The sequence below is a fragment of the Ailuropoda melanoleuca genome, chromosome 9 (assembly GCF_002007445.2).
Source record: "Ailuropoda melanoleuca isolate Jingjing chromosome 9, ASM200744v2, whole genome shotgun sequence".
Lineage (NCBI taxonomy): Eukaryota > Metazoa > Chordata > Mammalia > Carnivora > Ursidae > Ailuropoda > Ailuropoda melanoleuca.
In genome coordinates this window covers 3810497-3837784 of record NC_048226.1, presented here as the reverse complement: position 1 = coordinate 3837784, position 27288 = coordinate 3810497, and the positions used below count along the sequence as shown (strand labels likewise).

General features: G+C 39.7%; 1 protein-coding gene across 2 annotated transcripts in view; it reads right to left on the bottom strand.

The window, feature by feature from the left end:
• The window catches only part of BTBD1 (BTB domain containing 1), a 40466-nt gene that overhangs the window by 1755 nt on the left and 11423 nt on the right, over positions 1-27288 (bottom strand). Inside the window, exons 2-7 of one of the 2 annotated variants that reach the window (XM_034667810.1) lie at positions 24965-25121; positions 19557-19662; positions 14121-14318; positions 9435-9627; positions 3143-3230; positions 395-541 (exon numbers count right to left, since the gene is read on the bottom strand). In XM_034667810.1, the coding sequence (XP_034523701.1) occupies positions 395-541; positions 3143-3230; positions 9435-9627; positions 14121-14318; positions 19557-19662; positions 24965-25121 (889 nt within the window). The remainder of the gene's footprint in view (positions 1-394; positions 542-3142; positions 3231-9434; positions 9628-14120; positions 14319-19556; positions 19663-24964; positions 25122-27288) is intronic. The other variant, XM_034667811.1, reaches the window with a different exon arrangement.

Below are 27288 nucleotides of genomic sequence, written 5' to 3'. Positions count from 1 at the left end.
TTAGATTTCATTATAGTTCTTATAGGCAACTTTATGCTAAGCCATTTCATGAAAAATGAAGTTCTTGCTATAAAGCCAGTTAATGATTACAAATACTGAATGTAGAAGTCAGCCTTTAGACGACAGTGAAATGGTTTTAAGTAAATAATTACTTTATCTTCTGTCAAACATTCAAATGCCTACGCAAGCAAAGGGCTACTTGTTGTGATCTAGAACATTTCAGAGCAGAGCTGTGCTGAGCAGCACTTCTTTGTCAAAGCAGTGGAAAGTACTTTAACTCCCAGCTTCCTCCTTCCCAGCTCTTCCTGAAGGCTTTATTGTCAGGGACTCTCAGCTTCTATGGAAAACCGCTCTGTTCACCAGTTCACCCTCTGGAACGTTCTGGAAGACTTACTTTGAGCGTCGCACATGCTGTGTAGCACACGTTGGGCAGGATCTCTATGGGCTCTTTGAACATGACCCTGAATGTGTTAGCAGTCCCATCACAACTGAATCCGGTATCATTTTGTCCCAGGGTTTGTTTTTTTTCATATTCAATGATCTGTAATTTTTTAAAGAGAAGTCACATTTCAGTTACATCAACTGAAGCCAGGTTTCACAGAAAGGAATATGGAACCCTGAGGAATAGCGGCTACATCTCTGTCATGTAATTCTTGTGTTTACTTCTAACCCCCAGAGGTGGCTCTGACAGGCTGTCAAGGGCGGGGAGGATGCCAGCTAACTGGGGCTCGGCAGCAGGACAGAGGGGCATCCACAAAAGATGCACGGCTCAGGGAACTGGTTTTTAGAGGGCCTGGATTTTAGATACTGAGGAAAATGGGCCTTTACTCCTTGCTAGCCTGCCTTGCTGCTAGAAAATTCCCACAGCATTTCCTATGTCTAAATGTTATTTACTGAAATTAAAATGACCTGAAATGCAGTATTCAGGTACGCAGATACTGGAAATGTGAAAATCCTGTTTTCAATTTAGTTCCATAATCTGTGCCAGGCAGGGAAGGACACAGCCTCAAGGAGCTTCCCATCACTAGACGTGCGTACAGCGACAATTCAGTTTGGCACGTGCAGGAAGAGCTACGTGTAAGGTGGAACGGCCAAACGGAGGAGAATTTTATTTGTCAGGAAGGGGTGAGGCTGCCCAGAGGAGAGCGTTAAAGCTCCAGTCAGAGCTCACTGGGTTACAGAGGTCCATGCGCAGGAAGAGCACGTGCAGAGGCTGAGGCTCACAGACCTGCCTTTTCGCACATGTCAGATAAAAACAGGAATAGTCCAATAGGCCAAACCAGTCGATGCTGTGTGAGGTCAGGACAGTGGTCATTTCTGCAGGGATAGCGACTGGAAAGATCACAAGGGCGCTCGAATTTCCTGTTCCTTGATCTGGCTGCTGGCTGCGCAAGCGTTTTCAGTTTCTGAAAAGCGAGCTACATGTACCGCTTAGAAATATGTGTACTTTTCTAAACGTGTATCACAGTTCCATAGAAAACTTAAAACTGGGGCACCTGGGTGGCTCAGTGGGTTAAGCATCTGCTTTCGGCTCAAGTCATGATCCCAGGGTCCTGGGATCGAGACCCACTTCAGGATCCCTGCTCAACAGGGAGTCTGCTTCTCCCTCTGCCCCTCCCCCTGCTCATGCTCTCTCTCTCAAATAAATAAAATCTAAAAAAAAAAAAGTCACTTTCTAATTGGTTTGTAAGAGTAACAAATTGACTCGACTGACATAAATTTATCAGCTGATTTTTTAAAATATAAATTTATCAACTGATTTTTTTAAGTATTTATTCATTTATTTGATCTCTACACCCAAGGAGGGGCTCAAACCCATAACCCCGAGATCAAGAGTTGCATACTCTTCTGAGCCAGCCGGGGGCCCATCAGCGGAATTTTAAAAAAATATTTTTTGGGGGCGCCTGGGTGGCTCAGCCGTTAAGCGTCTGACTTCGGCTCAGGTCATGATCCCAGGGTCCTGGGATTGAGCCCCGCATCAGGCTTGCTGCTCAGCGGGAAGCCTGTTTCTCCCTTTCACACTCCCCTGTGTTCCCCCTTTCACTGTCTCTATCAAATAAATAAAATCTTTAAAAATACATATATATTTTATTTGAGAAAGAGAGAAAGAGCACGAACAGGAAGGGCAGAGAGAGGGGAGAATCCCAAGCAGACTCCACACTGAGCGCCGAGCCCCACAAGGGGCTCCATCTCACGACCTGAGCTAAAACCAAGAGTCGGGGCCTGACTGCACCCAGCAGTCAGCTGAATTTCAGTAAAACTTTAGCAGACAAGATGAGACAATGAGCACGATGTCACGAGCACAGCCAATGATGCAATTCTTCCATCTGAAGCAAGGTATCTTTGTGAGGTAGTGAGGAATCTTTTTCAACTGTTATCAAATCAGAGCTTTGAATTGTTCCGTATTTTGAAAACTAATGATGTATTTTGAACACAAAGTACACCAAGGTTTTTACTATTAAAACTAATATATTAATAACATTTTAGAGAACGCAGTTATTTTCTACTGATAAAAGTTTTCAAATACTGTTTACTTCCTTTTCTCATTTCTATTTTTTGTTTTAACTTACACAAAATATCAAAGTACAGTATTACATGTGCATAGTTTCTAAATACAAGTCCAGTGCAGATGTGTTTCAAAAACAATTCTACTAACTAGGGTGTGTAATCACAACAGTGGGAGAACACTGGGTTACTGGAAGGGAGCGAGAGAGGTATTTAACTTTCTTCCGGATTAAGAACTGAGATGGAGCAGAACTAAAGAATGAGGCAGGGTCTAGTCAATCAGAAATCAGAAGGTGTTCTTAGTAGTTTTGAGAAATTACACAGTTTCAAGCCCTAGAGTTCAAAGGGCCATGAAAAAAGCCGATGGGTGTCTTAAGACAGCCAACGGAGAGCAGGAACGACTGACAGTGTTTCCTGGAGAAAGGAGGGCTCCTCTCGTGTTAACGCTTCTGTGAAGGAGCCCAGGACCCCAATTCTTGGAAACCACTCTTTTGATCGGTTGTAAAACAGAACTCTCTAGGCTTTCTGATGCCTTTGATAATTATATTGATATATTTGATTTTATTAAAATGAGATCTTATTGTAAAATTACATTTGTTATATTTCAAGACGATAGACAGTGAGGAAGAAAGTGTACCTGTATATTCACTTGATAATCCGTGGGACCATGAATAGATCCATATAAACCAAATCCGACTATAGAGATTCTTCTATTAACTGTGAACCTGAGAATGAAGTCAAATATAAAACAACACACATGAATTCAATAAGTATTCATACTCTGAAGGCTTATAAAACTTTTAAGTGTTACCTGGAATATCTAATTTTGCTCATAAAAAGGAAAACTGTCATAAATTTGATATCCTTGGAGGTGTTATCTGTTTACCAAAAAACTCTTTCTAAATTTTAACTTAATGCAAACTTAAGTAGAATTTGTTTTCTGTACTGCACATTTCTGAGAGTCAAAGGAAATTATTTAACGTAAATACCCACTTTTGTCGTAGTGATCACTGAAATGATATATTAGTCCAAATACGTTTGCCCATCTCCTTCATGAACACATATGAGTCAGCCACTAGGCCCGGAATCCAGCAGCCCAAACTAGAACAATTTCTCAGCTCGATGAATACTTACTCAGGGCCTGTCAGACTTAGGTACTGGGCCTGGCACCAGGGAAATAATGGTCAACAAGCCAGTCAACCCACACTGCACCTGTAGCCTAATGGAGATGCTGGGAACAGGCAAGTAAGCAAAGGAATCAACAGTTAACTCCAGGTCGTCATCAGAGTTTGGAGGAAGCAGCTGCCGTAAGAGAACACGGTGGTGCAGCGCGGGGCCAGGACCTGATCTATGCAGATGGATCAGAATGAGATCTCATACTACAACAATCAGCAAGTCCAGTTTGGTCGTAACAGTTAAGAAACACACCCACCTTACTCCATTTTATGAATGTATAAAAGCTGACAAAGTACAAAGAGCACCGAAAGACTGTATGATCAGTGATCATTGCGACATAAAGCAGGGACCCTCAGCCTCCTTGGCAGCAACGTCAGTGCTCACGACTCTTACTACTGTACCAGCACACTGAGCCCTTCCTGGGCCGGGTGCTGGGCTTCGAGACTTTACACCAATTATTTCCTTTAACCATCATAACAGCTCTATAAACTCAGTAACACAGTATTGTTTTTATTCTCCTCTGTGTTTATAGTTGAAGAAACTAAGGTTTAGAGAAATTCACTTGCCTGGGTCACAAAGTGTGGCATAGCAGGGACATGACTGCAGGCCTGCTTGGCTCAAAATGCCCATGCTTATACCCACTACGTGAACACTCTCAGTCCAGTGCGAGGACTGCCTTAAGAGTTTTAAATATATCGTTTTTAATATAGGTCTTTTCTTGTTTTAAAAAAGTAATATATTCGCTGTAAAAAAAACAAAACACTAGAAAATGCAGCTAAACAAACAAGACAATTTTAAAGCATCCCTTAATCTATTATCCAGAGATAGCCCCCATCTATCCTTTGGTGCATTCTCTTTTCAGACTTTTTTTTTTAAGATTTTTATTTATTTATTCGACAGAGACAGAGACAGCCAGCATGAGAGGGAACACAAGCAGGGGGAGTGGGAGAGGAAGAAGCAGGCTTATGGCAGAAGAGCCTGATGTGGGGCTCGATCCCATAACGCTGGGATCACGCCCTGAGCCGAAGACAGACGCTTAACCACTGTGCCACCCAGGCGCCCCTCTTTTCAGACTTTTAGTTCTATTTTTTAACAATGGGAAAATAAGACACACAAAATAAGACTTATTTTCTATGAACACTCACCTTAAAAATCATCTATATATATAATTATATATATTATTTATATTTATATATATTATATATTTATATAATGTATATATGTGTGTATATATATGTGTGTGTGTATATATATATATACACACACACTTCTCTCGTTTAAAAAGGTAAACAATTACTACTCGTCCACTATATTTAACTAATTTCTCATTGCTGGATAATCTAGGTTACTTGCAGTTTTGTTATGCTACAACAGTGCCATGATGAGTAATCTTGTAGGGCCTTAATTATGTCCTTAGAATAAATTCCTAGAAGTACAACTGCTGAGGAAAATAACAGGCATGTTCTTAAGGCTTTAGATAAACATTATCCAATTGCTTTCAGGGAAAACTAGTACACTCTCCACCCCACAGGGAACAAAGATCCGTTCTATCTCATACTGAGCAATCCTGAGTATTTTTATGTCTTTGTGCCGCTGAGAAGCTGATGACTGACAAATCCTATTTATATTTCTTTGATTACTAATGAGTTAAAACATTTGTTCATATGCTTACCATCTACTGGATTTTCTCTTTAATGAAATACTCATGTTCTTTTCCCATTTTTCTGTGCTGATGAAATGTCTTTTTCATATGGATTTGAAAGGCCATGTTATATAGCCGTGCTTTGTCAGTAAATATCCATTACGGAAAGTATCTTGTCATTTATTGATTAACTTTATGGTGGCTTTGGAAGTAAAAATGTTGAATTATCTGTAGTCAAATTATGATCTCTGCCAAGTTTAAAGAGGCTGATCTCACCCCATCATAACATTTACCTCCACTAGCACTCTCAAGATTTCATTTTTTTAATGTTAAAATTTAACTTTATACAAATAGTGGTAGATGGGATCAGAAAGGATCTAACTTTATTTTCCCAGTGGTTAATCCTTTTTCACCTTCTAAATTTCCTCCCTTATATTCTAAATGCCCGTCTATGTTAGGTTGATTTTGGAACTCTATAGTGTGTCCCATGCAACACTTAAAGTTTATAATACTCATCACATTCGATCCATACTGCTCCTTTAAAAAAAGAAACATTTAGGCTTCCAGAGTAACTTTAGAATAATTTTGCCAAGCCACTCCTCTGCACCGAACACATGTGACTTCTGAAAGGAACTGTGTAACATACGGTTAGTTTGGAAAGACACTGACTCCAGTCGAAGTTCTCCAGTTCTTCATAAAGGTACTAGTTGGTGTGTTTCTCACTGGATTTATTCCCGCTCCTTTATGTTGTCACTATGGTAAGTGGGGTACTTTTTATTTAATATTTTGACTGAAAAACCAAACATTTTTAAATTTTAGCCTTTTATTGTGGCAAAATATACAACAAAACGAACCATCTTAGCCATTTTCAAGTGTGTAGTTCAGTGGCACTGAGGACATTCAACCCCTGCCACCATCCATCTCTGTCACGGAATTCTGACGACACAGGAACATCAATGGTTTTTACATATACATTTCACAAGTGGCCACTATTCTCTTCCATTGGTTCTAACAGATTTTTACTGATCCTGAGGTTATTCAGATGTTCCGTTGTTCTCAAAAGGAGTTCTTTCCTCAAGAAGGCCAAGCTCTGTTTTCACAAAGGTTTAGGGGCACTGCTGGCAGGGAGCCAGGGGCACCAGGGTAACTGCAGTGATCAGGACAGCCTCCCCACAAAGAATCCCAATCAACTTTCAAGTGTCCCATCAGAATTCATGTAGGTCAAAAACTCATTTATAACTACAAGAGTTCAACCTAATTCTACTTTATTTACAAACCAAAGATTTTGTTGTTGTTTTAAAGCGAAATTATTTCTGCAGAGAGGATGTGTCTTATGTCTGTACACATGAAGGAATCAGGGGATTATATCCAACCCTCTGTTCTCCTTGCAGAGCAGGTCCCCAAGTCCCCAGCATCACACACCGTTTCAGCATAAACCAAAGCTTTTGACAATTTTAATATTCACTGACCTTTACAAGAGGTGATTACCATATAGCAGAAATATCATATAGTCAATTCTTACTTGTAGTAATCATATTCTATAAAGTTGCCACAAATACTAAACCATTGCTCCTGGGGGGAACGTGTACACACACACACACACAGACACACACAGACACACACACACACACACACACACACACAGACACAGTTCACAGGGGGTTATAATCCTAAAAACAGCTCATCCTAGTAGATTCCAATTTCTTTATTTTACAGAAGAGACAACAAAGGTTCAGAAGTGTTAAGTGACTTGCCTGAGGCCACCCACCAGCAGGTGCCGAGTCAGGATTCATACTGCCCACATGGCCCCAGAGCCTGTCCTGCACTACACCGTACTGCCCTCTACTGTCTCCATTCCCAGGAGAGCAGAGATAAGAAGGCAGAGAGCATCTCCTTGTGTGACCCTCAGATAGGAACATACTTCCTAGGCAAGGAAAATCTTTCCTGTGATTTAAGCAAGCACTGCAAGTATCGATTTTGGGAGTACAAATAAATTTTAGTGAGTAAGAGTGTCGCCAATCTAGAAACTAAATAAATAGGACTAACTGTACTTTGTTTTATTTGAAACCTTTAAAAAAATGACATTATTGGCAGCAACACTGCTCCTGGTTTTTGACATGCTGGTATGCCACGCCTGTCCCTGCAAGCGTAGCTGTCTTGGTACGCTGGTGTGCACACGGACTGACTGCTTCCTTCTGTCTTCTAGTGTGGTCCTGCTCCAGTGCCTACACATTATTTTATTTGATCTCAGTTATATTTATTGCTCTACTACAACTAGGTCGTTATGGTAATTAAAAACAATGTGTGAAGTATACAGTCTATGAATTTCATCAGGTTAGTAAAGAGGGAATATAAAACATTTTATTATAAAATTATAAAGAGGGAATATAAAACATTTTATTATAAAAAAGGGAAAAATGGTACTAATGTAGATAATGTCATCTGCAAATAATGAAAAAGATTTCTTCCTTTTCAGTATTCAATCTCTTAATCCTTTATGACAATCATAAATAAATCACATCACCCAGAATTATAAGAATACTGCTGAAACACAGCAAGACCAGCCAGCATCACTACCTTGAGGTTTTGACAGTCTATCACATGAAAGAATTTTTCTAGTCTATTAACAGACTAGAATGAAGGTGAAATTTTATAAAGTCTTTCTGACACCTACTGAAACAATCAAATTCCTTTTCTTCCTTGATCTGCTACTGTGGTGAATGGATATTTAATATATTTCCTAATATTGAGCCATTTTCTCAGTCTTCAAATAAACCCTGTTTGCTCGTACAGTAATGTTTGCTCAGGTATTGCTAGATTCAAGACACTGATGTCTTACGCATAAGTTCTTCTGTACCTATGAGACTGATCTGGAAATGTTCTTGTCTCATCAGATTCCTGCATTAAGTGTTACGCTTCTTTCAATAATTAACCAAGAAGTATTTTCTTCTTTTAATGCTCAAGGAAATGACCTGTTCCTTGAAGGTTTGATAAAACTCACCTGTAAAAACCACCTTGTGAAGGGACAGTTCTTTGATAACTTTTAATTCCTTCCATTGGTAATTGGTCTATTCAGGCTTTCTTCTTCAGTCAATTTTGATAATTTATATTTGCCTATAAAATGATCCATTCCATCAAGATGTTCAATTTATTAGCACAGAGTAAACTCAGAATTAAAATAAAAATTGCCTTAGTATATGATTATATCCCCATTATTACTTCTAAATGTATGCTTTCTTCCTTTACTGTTTTTGAGGTTTATTTATTTTGCTGACTTTTTTAAGGAACCGGCTTTCGGATTTCTTAATTCTACTGTTTTAAATTCATTAATTCCTACATTTATCTATTTCCCTTCTCTTTTCTATTTTCTTTTGCTATTCATTTTCTAAATACTTGAGTTGAATGCTTAAATCATTTATTTCTACTCTAATTTATTTATTAAAAGTAGACATTATTACTGTCCTTTTATGTGACACTTTGGCCTCATCTCATAGGTTTTCATATATAACGTTCTCATTGTGAATAATTATTAAGAAGTCCACAAATGCATTTATTTCCCCCTCAGAATTTTATTTTTTAACAAACTTATTATTAGTCCCTAGTTTGATACTGAAGTGCTATTAAGTAAGTAAAGATCCAAAAGGTCTTTTTTATGAAAACTGGTACTTATTCTATTTTGATATTTAACCTAAAGAAAACACAATAAAGATAAATTCCTCAACAGGATTTTATCCATGTGTCTTTCAAGATTCTTGATTTTTTTCCCATTCAAGGGTTTGTAACTGGATATGGAGCTATCTCCCATGCGAAGAGAAAGCTCCTGTTAAACGCTGTTAGAGCAGTGTCTGATAATTACGGTGCAGAGCCCGCTGGCCAGCGGTGGCAGTCCAAACAGAACCCAGGCCGCACAAACCCTCCCCAAGCCTTTCTACCTTCACTTGTTTCCTGAGAAGTCCTCTCACTCACGGTCCAGCGAGGAGGTGCTGCACCTCCCCGACTCTTGACTGTTGTCGTAACTCAGAAATGTATTAAACAAAGTTGAAAATAAAACACGGTCAATGATCTCCTGCAACACGAGAAGAAGAGGCCACGCTTGCGGTGAGGCAGCTACCTGATGCGGTCGCTGGTGCCGCTGTAGCCCCAGCGGCTCTCCACCTGCTGGAACCTGTTGATGCAGCACTCCTTCCCCCGCAGACAGCAACGGGGCCGGTCAATGTATTCCACTCGGGGTTTAGGATTGACAGTAAAATGAAGAAAGAGATTGACCACTTCACGGTCGGACAAAATTCCAGACTGAGCGGGACCTGCAGAAATAAAAATATAACCTCAGGAAAAGCATCTGGATTTCAATTCCTAACTTTGCAATACTTCACATAATAATGTGAATTCAGGGGCGCCTGGGTGGTGCAGTCGTTAAGCGTCTTGCCTTCGGCTCAGGGCGTGATCACGGCGTTCTGGGATCGAGCCCCGCACCAGGCTCCGCTAGGAGCCTGCTTCTTCCTCTCCCACTCCCCCTGCTTGTGTTCCCCCTCTCGCTGGCTGTCTCTATCTCTGTCAAATAAATAAATAAAAATCTTTTAAAAAAAATAATGTGAATTCAAATCCAGAAGATGTAAAATAACAGTGAGGAAGAAAAATTTTAGTATGTATTTAATTTTAAAGATTTCTAATCCGTTTGAGGTTAATCTAATAGAACGTGTTAGTAGCGCTCTCTCAAGTAATCTTTAAAACAACAACAAACAAACAAAATCTTCCACAAAGAAAACTCTGGATCCAGATAACCTCACTGGTGAATTTTACTAAACATTTAAGGAAAAAACACCACCAATCTTACACCAACTCTTAAACAGTTAAAAAAGAAACATTCATTAACTTCTATATGTGACCAGCATAAACTTGCTAATTAAAATCTCCCAATTTCATTCCAAGAAAGGAAAATTATAGACTAATTTCTCTCATGAAATAGTCATAAAAATATTTTTAAAAGTTTAGCAAATTGGATTTGGTATCCAATCAATAGGATAAAGAATGACAACTAAGTCTGGCTTATATAAGGAATCCAAAGTAGGTTTAATTTGGAAAGTCAGTGTAGTTCACCATATTAAGAAAATATAGCAAAGAGCATCTCTCTACTTGCTAGATGGGATGCTACCTAATTCATGCATTGCTTAATAAAGTCAATTACATATTTGAAAAAATATAAAGAAAATAAAGGGGAAAACTACTGTATCACTATCTGAAAAGAAGAGAAGCAGTTGATAAAGTTAATGACAAAACTCTCAGCAGACTGGGGCACCTGGGTGGCTTAGTCGTTAAGCATCTGCCTTGAGCTCAGGTCATGATCCCAGGGTCTTGGGATCCAGCCCCGAGTCAGGCTCCCTGCTCAGCGGGAAGCCTGTTTCTCCCTCTCCCATTCCCCGTGCTTGTGCTCCCTCTCTCACTGTGTCTCTGTCAAATAAATAAATATAATCTTAAAAAACAAAACAGTAGTCTAGTAAGATTATAAAAATATTACAAATATTAGTGACTAGTAGTAGTATAAAATTGTCAGTTATCGCCACACCAATCTACAGATTCAATGCAATTCCAATCAAAAGCCCATGATTTTTGGGGGGAGGAAACTGACAAGCTGAGTAAAAAATTTATTCATACAAAAATGCAAGAAGACCAAAAATAGCCAATATAATCCTGAAGAAGAACAAAGCTGGAGAATTTTCACTACCAGATTTCAAGATCTGGTGTAAAACTATGCAGAACTGGTGCAGGAATAAATAAATATAACAGTGGAACAGAACACATACTCCAGAAACAGGTTACTTCAAACAAAATCACCTGATTTACAACAAAGTTGGCCTGAAATGTATGGGGCAAGGATAGTTTTTAATATGCTGCTACATGGGGAAAAATGAAGCTTAACCTCTACGTCACACCATATACGTGTGTGAGAAAACAATACAAAAAACCAAAAATCCAAATGGTTTATAGATCTAAATGTTAAATGTAAAACATTAAAATTCCTTGAAGAGAACTTAAGAGAATATCTTAATAATCTTGAGGCTGGCAAATTTCTTAAGAGTAGACACAGAAAGCCTTCACCTTATTGAAGAAAAAGGTTGATAAATTAACTTCATTACAATTAAAATTTTCTATTTATCAAAAGCCACGGTATAGAAGCAACCCAGTGTCCGTCCATAGACAAATGGATAAAGAAGATGTGGTGTATTATTACAATGGAATATTACTCAGCTGTAAAAAAAAAAAAGAATGAGATCTTGCCATTTGCAACAACACGGATGGACCTAGATGGTATTGTACTAAGTGAAATAAGTCAAAGACAAATACCATATGATTTCACTTATGTGTGGACTCTAAAAAACTAATGAACAAACAAACATAAAAGTAAAGAGGCTTTTTTTTCCCCCCAAAGATTTTATTTATTTATTTGAGAGAGAAAGAGAGTGAGCAAGACAGACAGCACAAGCCACGGGGAGAGGCAGAGGGAGAAGCAGACTCCCCACTGAGCAGGGAACTCAACTTGGGGCTCGATCTCAGGACCCTGGGATCCTGGCCTGAGCCAAAGGCAGATGCTTAACTGACCGAGCCACCCAGGCCCCCCTAAAAAGGCTCTTAAATACAGAAAACAAACTGGTTGTTGCCAGAGGGGAGGTGGCTGGGGGGATGAGCAAAATAGGTGGAGGAGATTAAGAGGTACAAATGTCCAGTTATAAAATAAGTAAGTCAGAGTGTTGAGAAGAAGAGCAGAGAGAATATAGCCAGTATTGTAACACTGCATGCTGACACATGGTGACTATACTTATCGTGATGAGCACTGAGTAAATGTACAGAATTGCTGAATCACTATTTTGTATACCTGAACCTAATACAGCACCATATGTCTACTACACTTCAAATAATAAATTTTTTAAAAAGACAGCATTAATAAAAAGGCAATCCACATTAGCAATACATATATCTGACAGAAGACTTGTATTTAGAACATATAAAACTCTTAAAAATCAACAAAGAAACCAAGGACCTGAATAAGGATATCCGGTTATTGGCACATTCAACATCATTAACCGTCAGAGACACAAAATTAAAACCATAATAAAGTATGTTCTCAACCCACCAAATGACTAAACTACAAAAACGGACAAGAACCAAGTTCTGGAGAGGATGTGGGGCAACTAGAATGTGCTCGTAACTCTCTTCACCTGGCAGTTGAGCACGAAGGTTACAATCACTCTGGGCAACTCTCCGCCGATCTACTATGGTGAACATACACACACTCTATGACATAACAATTCCGCTTGTGTAATACTCAACAGAAATGTCTACATGTGTCCCCTCAGTGACATGTACAAGAAGGTTCTTAATGGCCCCCAAAAAGAAACAACCCAGATGTTCAACAATAGTAAAATGCATAATAAATCATGGCACATTCCTACGACAGATTATACAGCAATGAGAAAGAATGAGCTACTGCCACACACAACCACAGGGATGAATCTACATAGTAAGAGAGAAAGCCATACACCAAAGAACACATATGTATGTATCATTTCCTTTATACTAAGTTCAAAAACAGAAGACATGAACAGACATTTCTTTAAAGACAACATACAGATGGCCAACAGACACATGAAAAGATCTCAACATCACTCAGCATCAGGGAAACGCAAATCAAACCTACAATGAGATCCCACCTCACACCTGTCAGAATGGCTAAAATCAACAACACAAGAAACAACAGGTGTTTGTGAGTATGTGGAGAAATTGTTGGTGGGAATGCAAACTGGGGCAACCATTGTGGAAAACAGTATGAAGGTTCCTCGAAAAGTTAAAAATAGAACTACCCTATGATACAGCAAATCACACTACTGAGTATTTATCCAAAGAATACTGAAACACGAATTCAAAGGGATAGATGCACCCCAATGTTTATAACAGCATTATCTACAATAGCCAAGATATGGAAGCAGCCCGACTGTTCATAAATTGATAAATGGATAAAGACAATGTGGTGGGTGTCTGTGTATGTGTGTGTGTGTGTCTATATCTACAATGGAATATTACTTAGCCATGAAAAAGAATGAAATCTTACCTTTTGCAGTGACCTCACTGGAGCTAGAGAGAATGATGCTAAGTGAAGTAAGTCACTCAGGGAAAGACAAGTACCATATAACTTCACTCATACGTGGAATTTAAGAAACAAAACAAATGATCATGGGGGTAAAAAAAAGAGAGAAGCAAACCAAGAAACAGACTCTTAACTATAGAGAACAGATGGTCACCAGAGGGGAGGTGAGTAGGGGGGTGGGTGAAATAGGTGATGGGGATTAAGGAATGCATATGTGGTGATAAGCACCAGGTAATTCAAATAAAAACTTTAAAAAAAAGTTCAAAAACAGACACAACTAATTTATAGAGGCCAGAAAGTAGTCACCTTTGGGAGGGAGATCAGGGACTTGGAGGAGCATGATGAAGGCTTCTGGGATACTGGTCATATACCATAAGCTGATACCTATGATACCATACTATATATAGTATGGTTCTATAGGTGTGTTCACTTTATTATATGGCAATACAAAACAAAACCTAATGCACATATCAAAATAAATCCCCTATAATGTTATCCTGAAGGGCTCTCAGGAGAAGTAAATGAAATTACACACACACACTCCCATTCATATATCATGTGACTAGAATTCACTAAGTACCAGGTTCTCCTCTCGCACAGGGAGGCTGGCTGACTGCCTGTTAATTTACACAGATTTTGGTCAAGTGATAGCCCTACCTGCTGCAAACTCCTCAATGGTCATCAGTGGGAACCGGATCAAGGACAGTGCTTTTCCTAGAACTTTCTGTTTGTTTCCAAAAGTCACAGGCAATTGCTGTCTTTGACATTCTGCTTCTGCCCATCGCACAACAGCTCCAAAAAGTCGACTTTCTCTAATACTGAGTGTGTCTCTTTCTAGAACTGCACAGAGTGTGTCTACAAGTAAAATACAAAAATCAAATTAGGAATATTTTGCTCTTTAACAAAGCAATACCAACAAACAGGCTTATGTTAAGTTTTCAAATTTCAATAAAAAACAGGTCAGATACTTAAAACTATAGACTCTACACTTAAAAATATTAAAGAATGAAAGGAATTAAACAGCAACATTTTCTTTAAAAAACTGCTATAGGGTTAACATTCAACTTATTCCTTATCATACATGGAAGCTTAGGTATTGTATCTCCTTGTATATCCACCCCATTTACCAAGCAAACTCAAATATTCAGAGTAAGATTAACAGTAAGTCAGTCAGAGAAAATGGCTTCAAATTAGTAACATACAGAAATCCATAACGTCTACAGATAACCACGGACCCACTTCCCAAGTACCCCTTATCAGGCACTCTTTACGTGTCAGGAACTGTTCTAGATGCTGAGGATACATCACTGAACAAGGAGTTAAAAATCTGCCTTCATAGAGCTTATATTCTAATGGGGGTAAACGTTATGTTAGATGCCAAGTGTAAGACAGAGCAGAGTAAGGGGAATCCTAAGTGCACTTTATTTTTTAATTTATTTTTTTTTAAATTTATTTATTCGACAGAGATAGAGACAGCCAGCGAGAGAGGGAACACAAGCAGGGAGAGTGGGAGAGGAAGAAGCAGGCTTATAGCAGAAGAGCCTGATGTGGGGCTCGATCCCATAACGCCAGGATCACGCCTGAGCTGAAGGCAGATGCCCAACCACTGTGCCACCCAGGCGCCCCCCTAAGTGCACTTTAAAACAGAATGGCTTAGGCGACTCACCTGAGCTAAGACTTGATTGGGGGCGGGAGGGGGGTCAGTCAAACAGGGGCCTAACCGGAAGGACTGTTCCAGGATTGCCAGTGGGAAGGCCCTCACATCAAAGTGTGCCTGGCAAGTCTGAGGACCACCCAGGAGCCAGCATGGCTAGACTGCAGTGAGCAAGAGGGAAAAGTGGCAGGCGATGAGGCCAGAAACAGGGGGAAATGGGGTGTAATCCTACAGTACCCTGTAGATCACCTGGCTTTTACTTGGACGGGAAGGGGAACAAGGCCCTGGAGGATCTGGGGTTGTGACATTTGATGTTGTAAAAGGATCACGCTGGCAGCCGTGCTGAGAAGCGACTCTAGAGGAGTAGAGTGGAAATGAGATCAGTTAACAGGTTCTGGCTCTGATCCAGGTCAGAGGTGATGCTGGCCAGGACCAGGAGGAAGAGGCGAAAAACGATGAGCTTCAGGACACATTCTGAAGGATGACTCGATGCGATGTCCTCACAGAGGGAATACAGAGGGCGACCGAGAGGCATCAAGGATGATTCCCAGGTTTATAGTCTAAGCAAAGGACAGATGACAGGGCATCAACTGAGACGGGAAAGCCTACGAAGGAAGTTTTAGGGGATGGTGAGAGGAGAGATCTGAAATTTAATCTGGGACATCTGAAGTTTGAACTCCCTGATGTCCAAGTATAAATGTCATGCCCAGAACTCAGGCCCTCACTCGGAATCCTTCTCCTTTTATCAGAAGCAAAATTAAAAAAAATCAACTCGGCTCCCCTACAGTAGACCAGAAGCAGAAGTCCAGAGAGGGGGCCTTAGAGGCCAACAGACTAGAATAAAATGATAGGTGACACACAAGCAGGGGCAGAGAAGAGAGGAGATCTGAGAGGTAGATGCAGGTGCCTGAACAGCACTACAGTCAAGAGTCGTCTACACAGGGGCGCCTGGGTGGCACAGCGGTTGGGCGTCTGCCTTCGGCTCAGGGCGTGATCCCGGCGTTATGGGATCGAGCCCCACATCAGGCTCCTCTGCTGTGAGCCTGCTTCTTCCTCTCCCACTCCCCCTGCGTGTGTTCCCTCTCTCGCTGGCTGTCTCTATCTCTATCGAATAAATAATAAAAAAAATCAATAAAATCTTTAAAAAGAGTCTTCTACACAAAGAGTCCTGTTTATACAAAAACAAACAAACAGGGGCACCTGGGTGGCTCAGGGTGGCTCAGTCGGTTGGGTTGAGCGTCCAACCGTCAGTTTTAGCTCAGGTCATGATAGAGAGCCCTGAGTCAGGCTCCATGCTGGGGGCGGGGAGGAGCCTGCTTGAGGACTGTCTCGTCTCCCTCTGCCCCTCCCCTCTGCGCTCGCCATCCCCCCACCAAAATACATAAATAAATCTTTAAAAACAAAACAAAAGCACACAAACAAAGAACGCTTCAGAGGCCTGAGGGCTTCACTATACAATAACTGATATTCGTAATAATGAGCACTAATAAATCACAAGATTCAAATAAAAATGAGAATGCCATATACAGCAGATATCAATGAAGACATTAAATATGCTTAAATTACCCAGTATTACACATCTAAGAAAATTTGATTTTAAAAAATTGCATTCTATAACAGTCTACACATTCATACTACATCCGAGTATTTGGTCAATCTCAAACCACAGCTATCATTCCAGCAAAGATGTCTCAGTCCCCAAAACACAGGAGGGGCTCAATGATATGTTAAAAATGAAAAGGTTATACATAGTTTTTTTTTTTAAAAATCATGTTTTTCCTTCTCTTGTAGCTGAGCAGATGAATATAAACTAAGGCTCCATAAAACTTTTTCACAGGTAAATGAATATAAACTAATATGTCTCAATACTTACAGGATTAGGAATATACACTGACCATACCTGATCATTCAGTGGAAAACAGACAAACTTAGATCTACATATCTCTACTCTGTATGTTCACAAACTTCAGTAAAGACAAACACAGAAACTTAAAATGTCAGTAGGAAAAAAATGCATATTATACTGCCTTTAGTGTAATGTAAATTTGCTTTTCTCCTATTAGTGTGACGTATTATTGACTTCCCTTAGCAAAAAGCTGTAGGAGAGAAACGGTACCTCTCTACTTGGAAAACAGTAAGCCATCCCTCCGGAACATATATTCAAATCCCAGAGGAGAAAATGCTTCCCCCGTATCTAAAACCATAAACTGTATGAAGAGCTCCTGAAGCCTGGCCCAGTTTTCTCTCAGCAGCTAGACTTCTCTTTCAATCACAATTTTTAACAAGTGCACTCGAGGCAAACTCGACTGTGGTGTGGAAACACACAGGTCTTCGATCGGCAGCTGAAAGCCTAACAGAGATCATTAAAACATCTAAGATTATGTTTTGTAAACATAATGCAAGGCTAGAATTTAATAAAAGCAGCTGTGAGTCAATTCAAATCAACAAATATTTAGAAAGTACGTACCCTGTACAAGGCACCTCCTTCAAGAATTGCAGGTTCCAATGGCACACCTGACATGGGGGCTATTTACAAAACAACTTCCAGGAGGAAGTCACCCAGATGCAAACAGTATTATTTCAAATATAGACTGAAGTACAAATGGAGTACTTGATAACCCCTTAAGGGGAAGAAAATTAGGATGAAGCAGTGTTTTCTTAGCAATGTGGGCAGGGCTTGGGGCTCTCCAACATCCAGTCAATGGCCTATTATGTATACTGGGGGGGGAATCTAGCCCCTGCCCTTCAGGATAATTATGCAAAACGAGCATTAATCCTTCCCAAGGTACTGTGCAATAGACAGGCACACTATCAATGGGATGTTTTTATAACAGAATACACTAAATTGTCATGGAAGAGGGTGGGATGTCAGCTCTCTAGAAAGGAGTGAGAACAGCCAAGGTGGAAAGGAAAGGCAACATCCTAAAAGAGCAGTTGATGAGCAAATATTAACTGAACAGGTACTATGTTCTACGGTCTTCAGTGCTGGAGATACAGTGGCAAACAGACAGTGGTAAACAAGACAGTCCCTGCCTTCAAAGAGTTTACAATCAGGAGCGCCTGGCTGGCTCAGTCGGTAAGCACATGACTCTTGATCTCGGGGTTGTAAGTTCAAGCCCCATGTTGGGTGTAGAGATTATTGAGAAATAAAGTCTTTAAAGAAAAAAAAGTTTATGATCTAGGTGGGGAAGCTAGACAGTCATCATAAACATACACAGACAAATACCTACTTAAGAATTTCAAATAGTAAAATGTATCATGAGGAAAATCAGTCAGAGTAACAGCACAGGGATTGTTCAGGGGAACGTGGTATCTACTTTGACTAAGGTCTGAGGTGGTCTGTCTCCGGTCTCATTTAACTTGGTATCAGAATAATATAAAGGAGAAAGACACATACAGATTCAGGGGGGAAAGGATTCCAATCAATGGAATAGTAAATACAAAGACTTAAAAGAGAAATAACCCTGGCTAGTGTATGTGAAAGGCAGGGAATGATGGGGAGATCGGCAGGAGACTAGGACGGGGCAGACAGAGGAGGCAGTGAGTGCTTTTCTCTTCTTCCTGACCTTCCTCTGAAGTTACGTGGGATCACGAGACTGAATTCAAGACAATGAAGACTGAGAACACGGGTGTCACTTCAAGGCCAAAGCTTTCAAGATGGGGGCATTCTCCCTGCCCATATTTTTTTCCTGCCTGCCAGCAACATAGATAATAACAGACAATCATAGATACCTAACATACATTTTGTGTTCATCACGATGAAGATAATATTTCAGGTCACGGGCCTGGGTCAGCTCTCTCTGCTCTCCTACAATGATAAAAGTCAAACTCCTTGGCCTATCCTTAGCCAGTCCTGCGCAGCCAGACTCTAACCTGCCATGTGCCCCGCCCTCCACCATCCACTTCTTCCTGTGGTTCCACCTACCTCGATTGCCCTCCCCTCTGCATTATCCAAATACTACTCATTCTTTACAGTCCAGATCAGAATCTCCCCTGTCAGAACTCTCCTAATGCTGCTCAATTTGAGGTAATCTTTCCATGTTATTTTCTATGTATCTAGTTCAGAAGAGGCAAAATCACATTTTGCTGTATACTATCTAGAATTTTCTTTTAGTGTCTTAACTCTTAATTTTCACATGTGTTCTTTGATTCTCCAATTAGATAATAGATCCTTAAGAAAAATCACATCTTACTCTTTATACTTCTTCCAGGACCCTACTACAATGCCACTAACATGGTGTACATTCAATGAATTTGATTTGACATATTTTTAAAAGGTGATAAAGTAATTACGACTTTTAGGAATACATCACCAAAATAAAGCAAAACTCTTAAGAGGTAGACTTACCGAATTTGGAAAAACCACTACTTTATAATAAGACTGACTAGTCAGGCGTTACTGTACTTAGGCGGCACGTCTCGCACGCGGGTGGACTCACCTATATCGATGTCGGTAAAGCCCTCTGCGCTTATTGCATCCATCGTGCTTTTGTCTATCGTGTCTAGACAAAGACTAGCAAGCTGAGGCTCATCAAACAATCGAGCCTAAACATACAAAAAGGTGGTTATTTTATTTTCATAGTTATTTTAGCTTTCAGACTATACATATTCAAAGTTAACACTGTAAACACTTATAACTGCTAATCATGTAAAAACACGTACTTTAAATACCATTACGATGTGCATATATTCTTAAAACTTTCCATCGCGCAACCAGAAATGAAAAGCTAAAAGCACAAATGCCTTCCTTAGATAACAAATTCACATTACCACTGACAACCTTGTTATTTTTCTTTTCATACACTCATATAATACACTGCCTGGTTTCTTATACTTATTTTGATCCTTAACACTCTAGGTTAGATGAGGCAGACATTATTATCCCATTTTCCAGATGTAGAAACACGCTCAGAAAGGTGTACTGACTTGCCTAATATGATCTAACTAGTTATGTTGTAAAGCCATTACTTAAATCCACGTTTTAGGATATTTTCACTAAACTGGTATCACTAAATTCACTGAATCATTGATTTCACTAAATTGATATCAACTGTCAAGCATACCAGTAAAACAGATCTTTTTTTTTTGCCCCCATTTTCTGTCTTGACTGCGGGCAGAGAATGAAGTACAAGATTTTAGGGCATGAAAGCTCTGGGTACCTAAGCAAAAACTAGGCCCAACAACAGAAAAGCAAATAGTCACAGGACCGAATATGATAGAGAGCGATCGACAACTACACTTCATAGTCTGAATGAGTCCCACAAACACAATGATAAGCAAAAGAAGCCACAGCATAAGTTGAGCAAAAGTATACTGTAGGATTCCAATAAAGCTAATCTAGGGTTTAAGAAGTCACAAGTCAAGCTTATAATATGTGGTTAATCAGGATGCATATTATAATTAAAAAAAAGTTTAGGGGCACCTGGGTGGCTCAGTCAGTTAAGTGTTTGACTCTTGATTTCGGCTCAGGTCATGATCTCAGGGTCGTGAGATCGAGCCCTGCACTGGGCTCTGTGCTGAGCTTGGAGCCTGCTTAAGATTCTTTCTCTCCCCCTCTCCCCCACTGCCCCCTCTCCTGGGTCACTCTCTCTTTAAAAAATAAGATAAAATAAAAATAAAAATAAAAATAAACACAAAAAAACCCACAAAAACAAAAGCAAGTTTAAAAGCCAGTCGTGGAGGAAAGGGGTGGAAAAGCCAAACTCAAATGAGATTTAAAAAACCGTAACACTGGGGCACCTGGGTGGCTCAGTTGGTTAAGCGTCTGCCTTCGGCTCAGGTCAGGATCTCGGGGCCCTGGGATCAAGCCCCACATCAGGCTCCCTGCTCAGCAGGGAGTCTGCTTCTCTCTCTGCCCCTCACCCTGCTGGTGCTTTCTCTCTCTCTCTCTCTCTCTCTCATATAAATAAATCTTAAAAAAAAAAAAAAAAACCATAACGCTGAAAAAAGGTGATGATAGGTATGCCAATGACCAAGCTTTCACCCTGGCCTTGGGTCAGGTCTATTTACATTTAACAGTATGGACAAATACAAACACACAGAAGTATTCATGCTGGGTCATGCAGAAACCTGAGAATACTGCCAATTAATTATTTGGCATGGGTGATAACTCTTCATTTATTTGTAAAATGAAATTCATTTTCAAGGGATTCAATAACTCAGATGCTACTGAACAAATAATAAACATCCCTAAACAGTTACCTTGTGTTTTATGGGGGAGAAGAGAGCAATAAACACACTGGATTAAATTTAAAATAGACATACAGAGGGGCACCCAGGTGGCTCAGTCAGTTAAGTGTTTGACTCTTGATTTTAGCTCAGGTCACAACCTCAGGGTCATGAGACTGAGCCCCCACATCAGGCTCCACACTTGGTGGGGAGTCTACCTGAGATTCTCTCTCTCCATCTCCTTCTGCCACCCCCTCCTGCTCTCTCATTCGCTCTCTCTCTCTAAATAAAATCTTTATTAAAAAAAAAGATTATGTAATACATGATATTTACATATATAAAATATGTATTTTAAGTCAGTAGACTATTTCTTAAAACTACTGTATACTCAAACATGTTTGAAAATGCTCTTCTTAGATTATATATTGGCCTTGTATTATTTGCTTAGTCAAATTTTTCCACAAAAAATATAAAACCTGACTTAGGAGAATAAAATTAACTCTATTCCTTGTAATCTTCTTTAAATTTTTTAAATTTAGAAATACTTTAAAAAAAAAAAGAAAGAATTTCAAAAAAGAGCACCCATACACCCTTTACCCAGATATTACTTATCTAACATGTCACCCGTTTTATCATTTGCACTCTCTCTATAAACACGCACAGGCACAGATACATTTTATACAGATAGATGATAGATAGATATGGGATATATATATATATATAAATGGGATAATAATGTATAAGAAAATAGGCAATGTATAGTGTCTGCCTGTGTATCTGAGGTGAACTATTCAGGAACAGATAACACACATCGTTGCCCTTACCCTTAAATACTTCAGTATGTATTTCCTAAGAATAAGAATATTCTCTTATATAACCCATAGTGATTAACTTTGGTAAATAACCATATAATATTTTAATCTAATCTACTGTATTTCAGTTTTGCCAACCGACCCAATTTTTTTTTTTTTTTTTTTTTAGAGCAAGTGAGCGTGCACTTGCACGGGAACAGACCAGGTGGACAGAGAGAGAGGGTGAAAGAAACTTAAGCAGATTTTGCACTTTGCGCGGAACTGGCCCAAGGCTCAATCTCATGACCCTGAGATCATGACCTGAGCCGAAACCAGGAGTCGGTCTCTTAACCAACTGCTCCACCCAGGCACCCCTGAACCAGTGTTTTTTATGACACTTTTCCTTCTGGAACAGGATCCAGTCTAGGATCATAGTTCATGCATTTTTAAAATATGAAAAGTAGTATATTTTTATCAAGTGAAATTCTAATATCAGTAAGTATTTCAATGAGCCAACTCAACTATATTTTTAGTGTTTACACAAAAATGTATGTTTCAATTCTTTGTAAAGATTGTTTCTGTCAGAAAAGCAGTATTTCAGTTACTCCTGAGGTTACACAGGCAATATCAAGTTTCCTATGGAATCTATTGTTGCTACTTACAGTAAAACATATTTTCTCAAAATTTAGTTTGACTCTGGCATTATCTCTGAAAAAATATCACTATGATTGTACACTTCATAAAAACTGTTTTGCCCCTGCATAACTCATGCTAGTACAGCATACTGGCCTTTTGTGTTAGCGTGAAGCTGGCGAAGGTCCTTTCAAGTACATCAACATGTTCAGTTCACGTGACTCACTTGGCAGGAATAAGCCGTTCACAAGACAATTTGTGAGCTAATTCACATGACCCCAACAATGAAAAATGTGGCATAATATTGGGTTCTCAGACCAACAAGGCACTGAAAAGTTCCTTTTTGTTCTCATACTGACATATGTTAACCCTTACTACTCAAAGTGTGGTCCAGAATCACTGGGATCATCTGACAGCCCGTGAGAAAGGCAGACTCTCAGGTCCCACCTTGGACCTGCCGAACTAGAAACTGTACTTTGTCACAGTTTAATTTATTGGTTTCCGAATTTTTCAATAAATCAAAGTAATTAAGTGATCCTCTCCACATACCTTAAAACCCTCGGATAATAAAGAATTTTACGAATATCAATTCCCGTATTAGATTTTCATCACAAATTCCAAAGAGGAAAAAATGCAGGGATACACTGCCTAATAGTTCTATGACCTTAGTCAAGTTATTTCATGTCTCTCTGCCTCCACCTCCTTAACTACAAAATGGGGACAGTAAGGAAACTTTCACCGAGAACGCCCACGCCTCCCCAAGCTACTGTGGAAGACCGCACACAAAGTGCTGGCACACAGGCATCACGTGGTACGTTCTGCTATTACCACGCCGTAACCACCACCACACCTTAACATCAACTGGTCAAAGGCTGGGATCTTACCTTTACCACCTGCTGTCTAATGTTAAATAAGATACTTCCCTGAGCTTTCATTTCTTCATCTTTAAGAAGGGAAAAAAGGAGGAAATAACATCACAGAGTTGTAACACAGAGTAAATGTGATGATACGGGCAGAGCGACTAGCTTAGTGTCGGGCATACTATACACAGACATGGGTTCTGTGATTATGTCCATATGTCAGCATGTTCCTTCTTCCACAACTACAAATATTTGATGATAGAAGATGGAAAAAAAACCCCAACAACACAAGATGCCATCAGACTTTCTCCATACAACAGAATGGAGGCAAGGCTGGAAAACCTGAGCCCAGCGCTCCGGCCCCAGCTAGCCTGTTCTGAGCCTCTGGGCAAGTAGTTAGTTCATGAGCCCAGGTTTTAGTTTTTCCATTTGTAAAATGAAAGAGTGGAGCTAGGGGACATCCGTGACTGGGTCCAGTACTAATACTCAATAGGATTATATATTATCATCTTAGAATTTTTTTTTTTTGTCCTCATTTTAACTTGCTTACCTCTGTAAAGACCTATCTCCAAATAAGATCACATTCTGAGGTACTAGGAATTAGGATTTCAACACATACATTTTGGAGACATAATACAATCTTTAACACATGGCTATAGGCTAGCACAGAATTTTTAAAACAATTCATATAAGGGTACTGTAACTTTGTCTAAAAAGAAAAACAGTGATTTATTTATGTCTAAAGTACAAAGCTCAGATTACAGGCATCTATTAAATGCCAAATAATATGGTAAAGACTGGTTAATGGTTCCACAGATGTGTTCAGTTTATAAAAATCCATCAGACTGTGTACTTACAATAATGAGTACTTTTCTGTGTGTATACTGTATTTAGTGAAAACATTTAAATATCAGAGAAAGAACATTTCATATAAGCCTTAAATTCTAACTCCTCTAAGCTTTCAGTTTAAGTCCAAAGATAGTAAATCTTAGAACTTATCTAGACTTGAAACCTCAATCTTTATTCCAGATCCAACAAAAATTGAGACCAAAGATGTCCAGAAAACCTCATGCTATCATACTCTCAAATCATACCAGGAACAACAATGGATCCTAATTCCAACTCCAACCGTAAAGAACTGTATCTTTGAGTCATAACAGCTTACTTATATAAGGCTTCAGTTTCTTCACCCATATGATATTGTATGAACTCTAATTTGCTTTTCTATTCTAAAAGCATATCAATTTGATAGATTTCCCTGAATGGCACTATAAAAATAATTACATATACTTTAATGATCTGGAACTAATTCTCCAGGACATATGTAATACACATATGTAGTTATACTCAATTTTAAAAATTACAATGATACACACCTTAGCTACATTTACTTACCTGAGTAAGTAACATAAAGGCATTATCTGCCCGAAGATGTTTGGTGAGAAATTCCACACAATGTGCTTCCAGGGCTGGGACTGCATATTTCTTAGCAGTATAAAGAGTGGTCATAACTGTCTCTGGGCCAATCTGAACTTCATCTGAATACAGAAATCTGGAAAGCAATTGGGAAATTACAGAGATGGCCGTTAATATTTTAGGTAAGCAATCCATCAGAGTGAAATCGCTGAGGAATATTTTAAAAGATAATGAGCAAACTGAAAACAACCTGAAATTGGTATCAGACTTTGCAGGGCGACAGGGCATTTGCACATACATCATCTCATTTATTCTTACTCAGTCCTGAGAGGTGGGTAGTGTCTCCATCTTACCGATGAAACCGAAGTTACGTGAAGATCACAAGACAGACCCCTCTCTCTTAAGCCAAATTTTCAGAGGTCTTTAAGCACCCCACCGCAGCTCAGGACAGCAGTGGTTCACTTATGTCTCCTTCATCAAAGGATGTTCATGTAAATAAATCTACAGGTAGCTAAAGTTCACGTCTCTAGATGTCCAAACATTCACTTATTTGCTGATAATGACGTCTTGGTATTCTGGGCATCTTTTAATCTTTCATTGTTATTCCCATACTAGCATACTGCGTCTTTGGAGGAATAAAACAATTTAATAGTATCTTAAAGGACCCATGTCGTTTTGTGCTTTTGGATATTCAGGTCTAATTTTCTATCAAAGTACTATCAGTCCAATACTGCCTCCTCCCAGTTCGCGGCTTTTAACTGCTAGACCGCTAGACAGATCAGCTTCATAGCACTGCACATAAGGCCTAAGATTCTCAGGGAAAGCCTGGGCAGTTCTTATTGAACTATCCTGGAGTTTCTGCATATCAACCTTAGGCCTCTTTTGTGGCTCCTCGGAGACCGTGTGTACTGCCCAGTTCTCAACTATATACAGGAAAGCCAAGGGGGGTGGAGAAGGATGGCAAGAAGAACAAGAACTGCATTTTCGTGGGGCACCTGGGCGGCTCAGTCAGCTGAGCATCGGACTCTTGATTCCGGCTCAGGTCATAATCTGAGTCATGGGATGGAGCCCCGAATTGGGCTCTGTGCTCAGCAGGGAGTCTGCTTAACACTCTCTCTCTCTCTCTAAAATAAATAAATCTTTTTAAAAATTGCATTTCAGTGATACTAAAGACATTAGAATAATTGTATGTATATTCCTAGGACCCAAGGCATAAAATAAGAAAAACCCATTAACATCTCTCAAAACCCTCTATTACACTGAAGTGAAGGAAGAAATGAAATTCTATTTCATGTCCCTACCCTCTACCTTCCACTTCCTCTTCTTTCCTTCCTGTGTCCATTACCACCACCCAAGATGAAACCCCGGCCCATGACATCCCCCAGCCTATCGCCCTAATGAAATGCCTGTGCTCCTCTAATAACATCACTGCGCTTACAGCTCTCTCTAGTGCAGACTGCTCGTTCTCATTCTCCTCTACAGCTCAGCCTTCTAAGTGAGGGCTGCTGATTTTCAGGATCGCACCATTTTAAAATATTTTTTTTCCAAAACCTCTTTTTAGAGAGTCAACAACCATCTACATTACCTTCATAATGTTTACCTTAAAGTTATGTGCCACACTTTGTGATGAATAAAGGGAATTAAAGGCGCCATCACTTATGGTCAGGGGAAGGGAGATGAACAAAAAGGAGAGAGAGAAAAATCAACATTTGTTGAGTGCATACCCTGTGACTGATGCCAATTCACTGAATCCTCCCACAAGGAAGGCAGGTGCTATTACCCTGCATGGAGAAGGTACAAAAAGCTGTCTACCATAGAACACACCATTTCTGGGCCTGGACCCGTTTCCAGGGCTAGACTGGCAGGCCAACCAGGGGAGGGCTGTTTTCATGTGTGTGGTCTCAGGAAGAGAGGGCTTGGTTGGGTTTGAGCTGTTCCATCACTGCCCGCTCTGGGAATTTAAACAAGCTATCATCGTTGTATTCCTTTCTGAAAACAGAGTAACAGCATCTCCTTCATCATGCTCTCATGAAGATTAGCATAAACTGAAATACACGAACTTTTAAATAGTGCCTGACAAGTATTCAGCTTAGGCAAATGCTGGCTGTTTATATTTTTATACTGCTTCCTTCCTTTCTCTCTGTTTTCCTCTATGTTTTAGAAGATATCTGTGCCATTGTCTTCTGGCCTTCTATTTTTCTCCCCAGCAACACACGCTCACATTTCTAAGAATTCTTGCTTCTTTCTTGGTCATTCCTTTTTTCCTCCACAGCATGATGTCTCAGTTTTATGGGTGCAAAAAT